Source organism: Phoenix dactylifera, chromosome 2 (assembly GCF_051530095.1).
Source record: "Phoenix dactylifera cultivar Ajwa chromosome 2, Ajwa_hap1_PhDact_Kaust_v1.1, whole genome shotgun sequence".
Lineage (NCBI taxonomy): Eukaryota > Viridiplantae > Streptophyta > Magnoliopsida > Arecales > Arecaceae > Phoenix > Phoenix dactylifera.
The window spans coordinates 4,974,900-4,988,007 of record NC_143191.1 but is presented as its reverse complement, the minus strand read 5'-3'; the positions used below and the strand labels follow the sequence as shown (position 1 = coordinate 4,988,007).

General features: G+C 37.2%; 1 protein-coding gene across 6 annotated transcripts; it reads left to right on the top strand.

Annotated features, from left to right (window-relative positions):
• Positions 1 to 156: 156 nt before the first annotated feature.
• LOC113461849 (UPF0481 protein At3g47200-like) lies at positions 157 to 5,548 on the top strand. Of its 6 annotated transcripts, none has more exons than XM_089928691.1 (3): positions 157 to 245; positions 2,374 to 2,457; positions 3,570 to 5,548. In XM_089928691.1, exon 3 carries the CDS (start codon positions 3,574 to 3,576, stop codon positions 5,281 to 5,283), a length of 1,710 nt encoding a protein of 569 aa, XP_089784817.1. In that variant the 5' UTR covers positions 157 to 245; positions 2,374 to 2,457; positions 3,570 to 3,573; the 3' UTR covers positions 5,284 to 5,548. The 6 variants fall into 6 exon arrangements, with proteins under 6 accessions (XP_089784817.1, XP_089784813.1, XP_089784815.1 ...); XM_089928687.1 differs by having other exon boundaries at positions 3,554 to 5,548; XM_089928688.1 differs by having other exon boundaries at positions 161 to 319; positions 3,554 to 5,548.
• The last annotated feature ends 7,560 nt before the right edge of the window (positions 5,549 to 13,108 follow it).

Sequence of the window (13,108 nt, the reverse complement as noted above, 5' to 3'; positions counted from 1 at the left end):
AATCTGATCTTAATTGTCTTGAGCAGATCAGGACTACTGCCAGACCACCCAAGTCATCGGTCAATGTGGAGGGGCCCCACGCCTTGTTGGCGAAAACTCATCCCTAGACGGGCACGACGGCACGTCTATATATTACGGATAGATCTCGGAATCAGAATTCAGAAACAAAAAAGATCGGAAGTAATAATATTTTGTGTGCGAGCGTGGGCGCGCGCGTGCTCAAATTTGCTATTCTTTTGTGCACGGTAACTTTCCCGCACATTAATTAATTTGTCCGTTTGAGATGCTAGACTATTAAATGTACCAGGGTCGCTCAAAGGTGTGTTTCTTATATAATATCAGGTTTGGTGTTACAAAATTCTTTTCTTTCCTTTTCTTCAACTTCAGCTGAGTTCTTATTTATGATCTTCTGAATCGTACAAAAAAACTTACTTAATTATTGATTTTCGGTAAAAATTAGATTTACCTTCTTTGTATAATGATATTTATATATATTTAAAAGGTTTCTTGATATTTTTACTTGTGGATCTAGGTATGGAGTAAGCAATACACATTAGTGAATGCTCCATAAATATTTATTTAATGTCCAATATATATATATATATAGATTTTGAATATAAAATATATATTTGCTTAGATTATTGCCCGCTCTCACAATCCATAAAAAAGTTATTTATTGTAGAACAAAAAATTCGATAAGTATAAAGTTAGACAAACTTATCTTATTGAGACTAAAATAGAAATAATCCAAGTCCTTCGGATCATTTAATGTGTGTAAATTCATCACCACCAAGCCAGCTGGTCGTGTGTAGAATCACACCTTTTCACCGCTCAAATGCCATGCTTCACCAAAGCAATGATGGTGAATCGTTTTGTGCATAGAAAATCTCTTAACAAATCATTTTCTATGTATTTTGAACTGTGGAATGAAGAAAAGAGATTCCTGTTGAATCTGCACATAAGAAGAGAGTTTTCTCCTTTTTTTTATTCAAATTTGAAAAACGAGGGTTGGCTCGGCCCATCATGCGCGCCCAATCCAGACTTGGTATAGCAACATCTAGTAACATCTGAATATATATGGTTTTATCCAAAAATATATATATGACTTTCCTCGCAAAATCAATATTTATATGGGATATTTTAGTGAAATCCACTATGATATAAATACCTGATAGAAATGCAAAAAGTATCATACCTGATATAAATGCTTGGCCTACATAATTATTATAGTAATTTCTCTTAGAAGTTATAGTAATTTACTCGGGCAAGCACTTTATAAGCCAGGTTGTAACATAAACGAAGAATCCCTGGATAGCATGTCGTCGAGCGATATGATAAATTTTAAATATAAAATAAGAATCAATTCTAGATATATATAAAGTTTAATAATTTTTAAAACATATCACAATTTTGTGACACTCTAGTCTTCTTACATATGGCATCATCTATCATTTGGTTAAGTTTCTTTGAAATTTGGATTATGTCGGTCATAATTTTTATATTAGGAACCAATCAGATTACTAATGAAAAAATAAGAGAAGATTAGACTTGATTTGATATCCTCATGCCCAAATGATAATTACTAATTTAAATTTTTGTCTCATGTCAGTGCTACATTTGAGATTCTCCGGTATGGAAGAGGAATCTGATTCTAATTGTGTTGACTTATCCAAGTTTAACTTAAGATTCTTATTTTTTTAAAAATATTCAATTTTTGAAGCCTTAATTTAGTAAAAGGCGAGCTCTTAGAATGAGGTGCCAACCAATGCCCAAATAATAATTAATAACTTAAATTTTTGTCTCATGCCAGTGCTGAGCACATTTGAGATTCTCCAAAATGGAAGGAGTATCCGACCCTAATTGTTCTGACTTATCCAAATCCACCCTATAACTTAAGATTCTTATTTTTTAAAAAATATTAAATATTTGAAGCCTTAATTTAGTGAAAGGCGAGCCCCTAGATATATGTAACTGAGATTTAAAGATTCAAAAAGTCAAGCCCAAACAGGTGCCAAGATATATTTATATATATTACCGATAAATCTCGAATCAGAAATAAAGAGAATGGGAAGTGACGAGGCAAGACTAGAAAAGAGATTCCTCAGAGTGGTGATAATCTTTGCTTGCTCTAGATCTCGTTTTTTAATAAAAAATATTTTTCAAAATATTCTAAGGTATTTGTTAATTTGCTTGGCTCATACTCAAGAAATATAACAAAAGCAACTTTCTTGCAGGAACTAAAAAAATTATCCTTGCAAATAAGTTATTTTATTTTTGAATTATAAATGTCTCTTTTATTTCTAAATCATTTCTTTTCTAGAAGTTATATCAATGTTGCTCGTTCTTTATCGATGTCTCCCTGTACAACATCAGGTCCTCGCAGGGATCCTGGCCCCACATCATCAATGGAGTGTGCTAAGACAGCCGCACCATTCCGGGAAAGTGGTCCAAGCTTTGGTGCGTCTACCTCTCCCACCGTTGGCTGGTTCCTGCCACTGAAAGCAAAAATCTTCCCCAACGTATTAACCACCAATTATAAAATCTTCGAGGATGAATTATCTCTCATCTAATCCATATTTAGACCTCCACTATAGATTAAAATGTGGTATAAACAACAACTATCAAATACGTTATTTGAATCCTTTTATAACTCCCTTTCTCTCTCTCTCTCTCTCTCTCTCTCTCTCTCTCTCTCTCTCTCTATATATATATATATATATATATATATATATATATGTAAATACATAGCAATGACTGAAATTTGTTGTGGTTGGAATTTTTTCTCGAATTGACAAGTGCTTTTTGGGGCACATAGCTTTCGGTTTTATATTTAATTTATTGGCATGTGAAGCTGGGTGGCCTTTTGTTTCTCCAATAAAATAAAGATCTCATAAATTTAAAAAAATAGGAAACCTCAAATAATCATAATTTCATGACTATCATAAATATTATCATATTCTCAACGTAATTCTTAAATATTGTGTTTTACTAATTAGAAGTTATCACTCTTGATGATATGATGTAAATTCTGTACGTTCTATTTAATTTTTATTTTCTGCATGAGAGATAATTCAAATTTTATTTCTCTATTCTTACTTATTTCATTTTACTTTCTAGGTTTCAGGATTTATCTGTCATTTATCTCTTTCAAATTGTGGTCAAATATTTTCAACTTTCTTGTTTTTAAATGGTTGCTTTCTCTTGGAGTTCTTGGATCATGGATGCGATATAGTTTTGAACGAACCACAGGAAATCCTTATTCCTAGCAGATGTCTAGATCCCTTAATTTTGAAATTTTTGCTTGTTTTTGCATGAGAAATAATTAAATCCTAAAGATTACTTGCATACCGTCACTTGCATAATTTAAATACAAAAGGCATCCTGCCAAATTTGTTGGGCCCATGCTCATGATATTGTATAATCAAAGTAGCTTTCTCGCAACAACTGAGAAATTTTTGCATGGAAAATTAATTATTTTAATTTTTGAACTAAATATCTGTTAGATAATTTCTCTTAGAAGTTATAGTAACTTACTTGGTCACGTACTCTATAGCGCCTTCTACAAACAGAGGAATGCGCCCCCCCGGCAAAACCGACGAGGCGTGGATCAATGAAGTGAGGAATAATATAAATTTAGCACAGCCTACGGACCATCCCAAGAGACCTTGCACCATCTTCAGGGTCCCCGAGCACATCAAACAGTCGAATTGGAATGCCTACGGACCAGTCATTGCATTCCTTGGACCTTTTCACGTCAACTGGGGGAGTTCCTCCATGAAGGACCACAAGTGGCGGTGTGTCCGGCACCTTCTATCGCATCATCGAAGTCGGGAGCATGCAAGTCAATTGTTGAACGAGTGCTTGTTGGAGTTGAAGAAACAGGATGAGAAGGTCCGAAGCTGCTACTCTGAGGAATTCTCCGAACTGGATGCCCAAGATATGGCATTGATCATGTTGCTTGATGGGTGCTTCATCATTTATCTCATGCTAAAAATGTGTCTTAGGAAGAAATCATTGATCAAGGAGAGAAAAAAGGAGAAGGGAATTGCAAAGGAGATAAAGGAGGAAAAGGAAGGAAAGTTGGAAGGCGAGGCAACTGAGGAGGATGAGGGCAAGAAGAGGAGAGAGTGTATTGTTGAGACGAGGGGAGAGGAGGTTGTTTTAAAGTTTGAGGAGAAGGATAAAAAGGGAAAGGGGTTTGCAAGGGAGATAGGGGAGGAAGAGGTAGAAAAGTTGGAAGCCGAGGCAACCAAGGAGGTTGTTTTAAATATCGAGGAGAAGGATGAACAGCTTGAGGGCCCAACTGAGGGAGGGCTGTTCACTCTGAGTTTAGTGGTTTATGATCTATTGAAGCTTGAGAACCAAATTCCTTTCTTCATCATCCAATTGCTATTTGATCATCTCAAACCATGCGAGGATGGGCCGATTGATCTTGTTGACCTTGCTCTCGAGCTTTTCAAGGGCATCCATCCCGAGAAATCCAAATCATTCAAGAAGGCCCCCGGAGAATACCATCATCTGCTCCATCTATTTTATTCATCTCGAATCCCTTCAGAAATACCAGCAGAGTCTCCATCTGCATCAGGATGTATTCCTGAACCCATGAAGTGCAAGTGGAAGAAAGCAGAAGTTGATGCTCCTTCACAAGGGTCTCCGACATCTGCACCCAAGTGGATTCCTAGTGCGACGGAGCTCCACAGGGCTGGGGTGAAGTTCGAGAGGAAGGAACAGGCAGACAGCTTCTTGAACATAAAATTCCAGAAAAGGAAGATGAATCTCGCGCCACTGCTATGCCTCTGGAAGTTGTATTTAATGTTTAGAAGTGGGCGGATGGAGATACCACCACTGCAAATCCATGACTATACTGGTTCTCTCTTCCGAAACCTCATAGCCTTCGAACAGTGCTATTTCGACACTGAGATGTACTTTACGATATATGCACTGTTTATGGACTGCATCATCGACCAGGCTGAGGACGTGCGGTTGCTCCAATTGGGAGGCATACTGGAACATAAGTTAAGCAATGATCAAGAAGTGGCAGACCTCTTCAATCAGTTGGGCAGTCAGATACACTATGTCCGGGAAAAGAACTACCTTGCAAATCAGATTGAGGAAATAAACAGGTTTTATGACTTCAAATGGCACAAATGGCTTGCTGCTTTGAGGCGAGACTATCTTGGCAACCCATGGGCTACAATTTCAGTGTTGGCAGCGGTCTTTCTTCTCTTGCTAACCGTCGAGCAGGCAGTATTTTCAGCATTGTCCTATGTTCACCCTTCATAGGTGTTATTAACCTGCTTGCCTATGCAAACAGGGATCAGAAGATAGATATAATGGAAGGGTGAGTGGATAAGAAAGAATCCCTCCAAACATGGATACTGGAGAATTTTTCGTTTATCGGGGGAGAATAGAATTTAGACGGTTGACTGTGGTTGTTAGGTAGTATAGATAAATAAGGTTGGCTATGCTGTTGATCTCCTAAAAATAATTTGCTGCGATGTATCATGGTTGGTTTGTAATTTTCTTCGAAGTAAGCTATTGGATCTAATGTGGTTGTGTCACGCCCCAAATCAAACATCCAGGTCTGAGCACATAACACACCCGCATGAGCCTTGGAGCGATCCAACAGGTTCAGTTATAAAATCTTCAAATGTTCTTTGGTACCAGAAAATAAACAAACTAACTCATAACTCATAACTCTAATGCTCGGGCTCCACGCCTAACCCATCTCAAACTATGTATTCTGCAATTCTGAAAGAATAAGAAAAGACGTGGTATGAGCTTTACAGCTCAGTAAAAATCTCACACAATCACACCATTATAAATATAGTAAATTTAAAATAAATATCAACTATAAATCTCATTAAAATGCAGACAATATCATAAAGCCTTATACCGATTATGCAACATAGCTCAATAAAATTTATATAAATCTGCATCCATAAATGAACGTCAAACATATAACATGTTCCAGAAACCAGTTAAGATATTATCATGTAGTGGTTTTATACTTTTAATCTTCTATTTTTATCTAGATTTTTTTTAAACTTATCCTTTTGATTTGGACTACTCAAGGTCACGTTTCGGCGTATGACTGGCAAACCAAAACTCCGCGCTTCGGCCCAATAGCAATCCAAGATAACTGTGCTTTGCTTGCAGTGGCAAATCAGAATATCTACACTTGGGCCTGCAGTAGCAAACCAATGCATCACGATTCGGCCCTTGATGGGCAATCCATAATATGTCTAGTCCAAATTCTTTTGTTCATCAATCAAAATATTCAATTTCATCCATACCAAGAAAAATATAATGTTATATTATATTTCATGACCAAATTTCAAAATAATTAGCACCATATCCCAACAACCAATTCCATAATCTAAGCAGTCATAATCACTGATATTTGATATCTCCATATATTAACAAAATATATGGATATCAAAAATCATTAAGCAGTTATACAAAAAACAATGCAAATCTTAAAATCATCAACACGTATTACAAAATATATATTATTTATAAAGGTGATTGTGTACAAGACTTCTTACCTCTGATTGACTAAACACAACAATCTACAAGTTGGGGTACAGTAGTATCCCAATCAAAATCTTCTGGTGTAAATGACTTTTTCTTTACAGATTCAAACTCATTTATCAAAAAAAAAATCAAACAAGAAACTAGTAATCTAGACTGTCTGCTAACATCCACCAAGGGTCCATCATGAGGTCCCTCGAGTCCCTACTACCACTTACCTGGGTCAACTAGAGAGAGACACCATGAGAGAGAAAAAGAGAAAGAAGGAAGAAAGAGAGACTAGAGAGAGAAATCTAGAGAGGAGAGAGAAAGAGCGAAGAAGATTAAAACCTCTCTCTTCTCTCTCTTCATGAATGGGGAAGTCATCTTTCCCTTCTCTTTTTTCTTTCCCCCCTTCTTACCGTAGATCCAAGGGGGTAACGGCCATGGAGGCCCAGCCCCCACTCGACGGCAGCCACAGGTGGCCACAACCCTAGCCAAACCCGGCGGCCGGTGGCACCCCCGTTTCGGACAATTTTTCGGCGATTCATCAGCTCAAATCGAAGTGAATCACGAATAAAAGACTGAAAAAGAAGAGAAGAGGAATGGATTTGGTCCCACCTCAACCGACAAAGATCCGGCGACTCTTCCCTGCGAAAATCAAAGGAGAAACTTGGACGAAAAAAAAGGGATCGACGGCTTGTTCCAAGGGATTTGTGATGGTTCAACGGAGGAGAAAAAGCCCCTTTGTAGATGAAATCTCCTAGTCCTCATTGGAGTCCAACACCATTCGAGTCCCGATTTTCTTGCTGGACTCGGGGAGGAAGAAGACTCCCATCAGGAGTCTTCCTCCCCTGACTCGCATGCCGGGCACACATTGAGTGGCCCAAATGGCCAGCCCATGCCACTCCCAGTCCGGCCCAAGCCCATTTTAAAATTGGCCCTTATAGGTTGTGTCGAGGTTTCAGTGCATGGAATTGAAATTAAATTCTGTTCTTGGTTACCCTGCATATAGTTAAGTTTCATCGAGATATTTTAAACACATTTTACTCAAGAACACTTGTTGATACTATATTTGTTTAATGGGCATTGTGCACAGCACCTATGGTTTTGCCTCATTTCTTCCTCTAATATTTAGAAACTTAGGTTTTTGGAAATTGTAGTATTGTTGGATTTTTACATTTCCTTTAAAAAATTGTGTTGAACAAGTTTTGGACATGGTTGTCACAACATAATTAATGAAAGGAGGAGCACTTCATTGAGTAAAGTAATAAGCAAGTGTTCCAAGACCAAGGCTGAAAAACTCCTCGGCAATGTTGACCTACTTACGAATTTATGTCATATAAACCTTTTCTTTATCAAGCTCTGTGACCGCAAATCTTTGAAATGTTTTGCCTAGTGCAAGAATTGAATGTTCATGAGAAAGAATGCAGGTTCTTGGATTTATCTTACAGGAATAAATCAAAATGATTGAAGCTTTGTTTAGATGTATTTAATTTCAAAATAGCCTGCTGCGAGGACAGCTCCCAACTCTGCTAATACCTGAAGAATGCAGCTATTTCTTTCAGTTTTGTAACGACACCAATGCTCTGTTTTGAAAAAGATAGATGGATATTAGAGAATACACTTGCTGATTGTATCCAAAAAAAACTGTGACCATTGCATTAGATTAGGACGCAACTGTGAGTTTTATGGTCTGTTTTGGTTTATCTCTTTCTCCTTGGTACCACTTCTAAGTGGCATGCCATGAGGTCTCTATCTCAACATCCCAACTAATTAATTAGTTTTCTACGGTACTCTTCTCTCGCTGTGTATCCACCCTCATGAGATTCTTGCCTATACCCTTCCTCATGTTTAATCCTAGCTCCACTAAATGATGATAAATCTAAGATTGTTTTTCTTATAACATCTTATTTGAATGCCAAATCCTTAACATGTATTGACTTAATTTTGATACCTCAAATTTTGGGTGTCATATTTTCTTCAAAAAACCGAAATAACTCTACGCCTTTTTCCTAAATACAATAATATTCACACTAATGCTATCATTAATCTATACTATTATAATTCATGTCACTATTACTTTACTTTCTAATTTATAATGACCAATAGTTTTTCTGGTTTTCTTTATCTTGGATTAGATCCAATTTTAGACCCCATTTGGTCCTGACTAAATGCATAGTGATCTATTTTTCTATGTTTCTTTATTTTCCTAGGCATATGCGGTATTTGGGATATGTTGTGTCACTTTACTCTTTGCATTGCTCTGCCAATTATTGTCCTAAATATAAGAGACTAGATCTGAGTGATCATTTAGCCGGCAATCTGTACTATTTTTCTCTATTTATTATCCTTGTTCAACATATTAAACGAGTTGTCCCTATTTGGTACTATTTTTTTCTATTTCTTTTTAAAAAATAAAAAAATAAAATCAATATAGAAAATATATTTGGTTTTTACGTTTTTATTTTTTAAAACAACTTTCATTATTTCTGCAAAAAGTGAAAATGAAAAATTTTCACCTGCATTTTTTTTTTTAAAGGGAGTTTTCTCTCTTCTCCTCTCAACCACTCTTTTTTTCCACACAATCTCATCCTCAGCCCCGTCGCCCCACCCAACCACACTAGCTTCTCGGATCTTGCCGGCCAACTCTTCGCCTAATGCTAAGTTATCCCTCATCCTTGGTCACATCGTTGGCCCCATCACCACTTCCGTTTCCTCTATCTCTCCCTCGACTGCGTCTCCACCTAATGTCAAGCTCTCCCTTATCCGTGACTATGTTACCAACCCCATCCCCCCTCCATCTATCTAATTGCCGACCCTCATTGTAAAAAAAAAAAGAGAGAGAACCAAACATGGTTTTTGTTGTTAGAAATCTAAAAAAAATAGAAATTGAATTTCTGTTCATAGATTTTTTTTAAAAAAAAAAAGTGACAATGATACCAAGGGCAACCTAGCTTTTCATGTTGTTCATCAAAAAAAACTTTATTTTTTGTACTACAAAATAAAACTGTGGGGTTATGATCTTATTCATATGGTTCTTGTATCATGTGCTAGAAATGGTTAGAAATTTCAAAAGAGGAAGGGATAAATTTTTAGCCCTCAATCGAGATCCCTCTAGGTGGTTGTGGGCATCTAATATGATAAGAGCAAAGATAATTCAACACAGCAGATGGTGAGGTTTCTATAATTAGTGAACGACACCTTAGGTCGAATACTCGAACATTTACCCATGAAGTGCTCCTTGAGGGCATGAAGTTGAATTACTTACAGACAAATATTGTGAAAATGGTGGGATCCTTATGGCTGGCACTTGTGACCAACTTGATGAAGTTGCAACAAGTCGCAGATATGAGCCATAGGAGCATGGAGCGAAAGCAGTTAGATATAAGTTCAGCATGACAATGGTGGGATCCCAATAATAATTGGAGCCGATTTAGATCACCACTAGTTGAAAATATTATCAATGAGTGGAGTGATCTTGGGAACCTACACCCTCCTGAATTATGTGTGGCATAGGATCTAGATTTGCAGGCATCATCCATTATTTGCAACTTGTTTAGCCCTAACTTGTTTCATGATTCTTTTTCTAACAATATTGATGCCATGGTTAGATGGTCTTCACTTGTATAGCATTTCTTACCTAATTGGATGTTGACTGATGAGGTGACCGTGGCCTTTGAATGAAGCTTAAACAGCATGTTCTTTGACCATTTTACTCTTTCATAATTAGCATTTTACATCTTGTCTAATAAAGAGATCATCCATTTAACACTTAGAAATGTTTTTATATATATATAATTATATATATATATTCCACACAATAATGTGTAATTATATGTACATTGGCATGAAAGTGAAAATAAGGCATAGAACGAGGGAGGGAGGGAAGGGGATAATAGCATCAATTCCGATCTTCCATGAGCCAGCCCCAAGACATTTAATTTCCACCTTCCAGTCGCTCTCAGCTCCCCATCTGCTCCTCATTTCTCTCGCTTGACGTCGATAAGTATGGAGAATAATAAGAGCATTTGGCTAGTAGCTATGCCTTATCATTAAGTTGTTTTTCTTCTATAGAGAAACATACATCAAGCAGGTTTTCTCGCTATAGTATCTGCTTGACACGTCTCAGAATGTTATCGCTGCATTTTTCTTATATTTTTGATGTCGATATTGGAAGAGCCCAACTATCCGATGCACTCATTAATGAATGATAAACTTGAACTGACTTGTTTTCTAGATCGTGATTTTACTAAAATGCAAGCCTAATTAATGATCTTTCAGTCTTGGATCCTCTCTCCTTTCTAATTTTAATTCTATGCTATTATTACTTTCCTCTTCTACTATTTTTCAAGGCTCCATGTATGTTCATCAATATCATGGTAATTCTTTTCTTTTTTTTTCTCGGTGAAAAAGTTGGTGCCTAGTAGCGGTCTTTGGTTGCAGTCTCAAAAATCGTCGGCCCCATCACCACTTCCTTTTCCTCCATCTCTCCCTCGACTGCGTCTCCACCTGACGCCAAGCTCTCTCTTATCCTTGACTATGTTACCAACCCCATCCCCCCTCCATCTATCTAGTTGCTGGCCCTCATTGTAAAAAAAAAGGAGAGAGAACCAAACATGATTTTTGTTGTTAGAAATCTAAAAAAAATAGAAATTGAATTTCTGTTCTTAGATTTTTTTTAAAAAAAAAGTGACAATGATACCAAGGGCAACCTAGCTTTTCATGTTGTTCATCAAAAAAAACTTTATTTTTTATGCTACAAAATAAATCTATGGGGTTATGATCTTATTCATATGGTTCTTGTATCATGTGCTAGAAATGGTTAGAAATTTCAAAAGAGAAAGGGAGAAATTTTTAGCCCTCAATTGGGGTCCCTCTAGGTGGCTGTGGGCATCTGATATGATAAGAGTAAAGATAATTCAACACAGCAGATGGTGAGGTTCCTATAATTAGCGAACGACACCTTAGGTCGAATCCTCGAACATTTAGCCATGAAGTGCTCCTTGAGGGCATGAAGTTGGATTACCTACAGACAAATATTGTGAAAATGGTGGGATCCTTATGGCTGGCACTTGTGACCAACTTGATGAAGTTGCAACAAGTCGCAGATATGAGCCATAGGAGCATGGAGCAAAAGCAGCTAGATATAAGTTCAACATAACAATGGTGGGATCCCAATGATAATTGGAGCCGATTTAGATCACCACTAGTTGAAGATATTATCAATGAGTGGAGTGATCTTGGGAACCTACACCCTCCTGAATTATGTGTGGCATAGGATCTAGAGTTGCAGGCATCATCCATTATTTGCAACTTGTTTAGCCCTAACTTGTTTCATGATTCTTTTTCTGACAATATTGATGCCATGGTTAGATGGTCTTCACTTGTATAGTATTTCTTACCTAATTGGATGTTGACTGATGAGGTGACCGTGGCCTTTGAATGAAGCTTAAACAGCATGTTCTTTAACCATTTTACTCTTTCATAATTAGCATTTTACATCTTGTCTAATAAAGAGATCATCCATTTAACACTTAGAAATGTTTATTTATATATATATATATATATATATATTCCACACAATAACGCGCAATTATATGTACATTGGCATGAAAGTGAAAATAAGGCATAGAACGAAGGAGGGAGGGAGGGAGGGAGAGAGGGAAGGGAATAAGCGCATCAATTCCGATCTTCCATGAGCCAGCCCAATTATATGTACATTGGCATGAAAGTGAAAATAAGGCATAGAACGAGGGAGGGAGGGAGGGATAGAGGGAAGGGGATAAGAGCATCAATTCCGATCTTCCATGAGTCAGCCCCAAGACATTTAATTTCCACCTTCCAGTCGCTCTCGGCTCCCCATCTGCTCCTCATTTCTCTCGCTCGACAGTCGATAAGTATGGAGAATAATAAGAGCATTTGGCTAGTAGCTATGCCTTATCATTAAGTTGTTTTTCTTTTATAGAGAAACATACATCAAGCATGTTTTCTCGCTATAGTATCTGCTGGACACGTCTCGGAATGTTATCGCTACTTTTTTCTTATATTTTTGATGTCGATATTGGAAGAGCCCAACTATCCAATGCACTCATTAATGAACGATAAACTTGAACTGACTTGTTTTCTAGATCGTGATTTTACTAAAATGCAAGCCTAATTAATGATCTTTCAGTCTTGGATCCTCTCTCCTTTCTAATTTTAATTCTATGCTATTATTACTTTCCTCTTCTACTATTTTTTAGGGCTCCATGCATGTTCATCAATATCATGGTAATTCTTTTCTTTTTTTTTCTCGGTGAAAAAGTTGGTGCCTAGTAGCGGTCTCTGGTTGCAGTCTCGAAGGAACAACGGTTATACAGTATTTGGATCGGCAATATGTGGGGTTTATCCCCATTTATTCCAGGCAAACAAGTTGAGCTATTGGCCGGAATAAGTTAACCTTTTATCCAAACGACGCAGCCTAAATCCATTAAGCTGGTATCCGTTTGGAACCGGGGGACCTTGGTCTAACTTTAAACCCGGGTATAATCGTGTTTTCAGTCGTCTACTCTTATCTCCGCATGAATTGGGAGATGATGGATACTGCCATATC

Excerpts from the sequence above, each read along its gene's own strand:
- LOC113461849 (XM_089928686.1), top strand. The coding sequence starts at position 2,286 with ATGTCTCTTTTATTTCTAAATCATTTCTTTTCTAGAAGTTATATCAAT. Across the intron at positions 2,458-3,553 it reads GGAAAGTGGTCCAAGCTTTG|CGCCTTCTACAAACAGAGGA; the intron begins GTGCGTCTACCT and ends CGTACTCTATAG.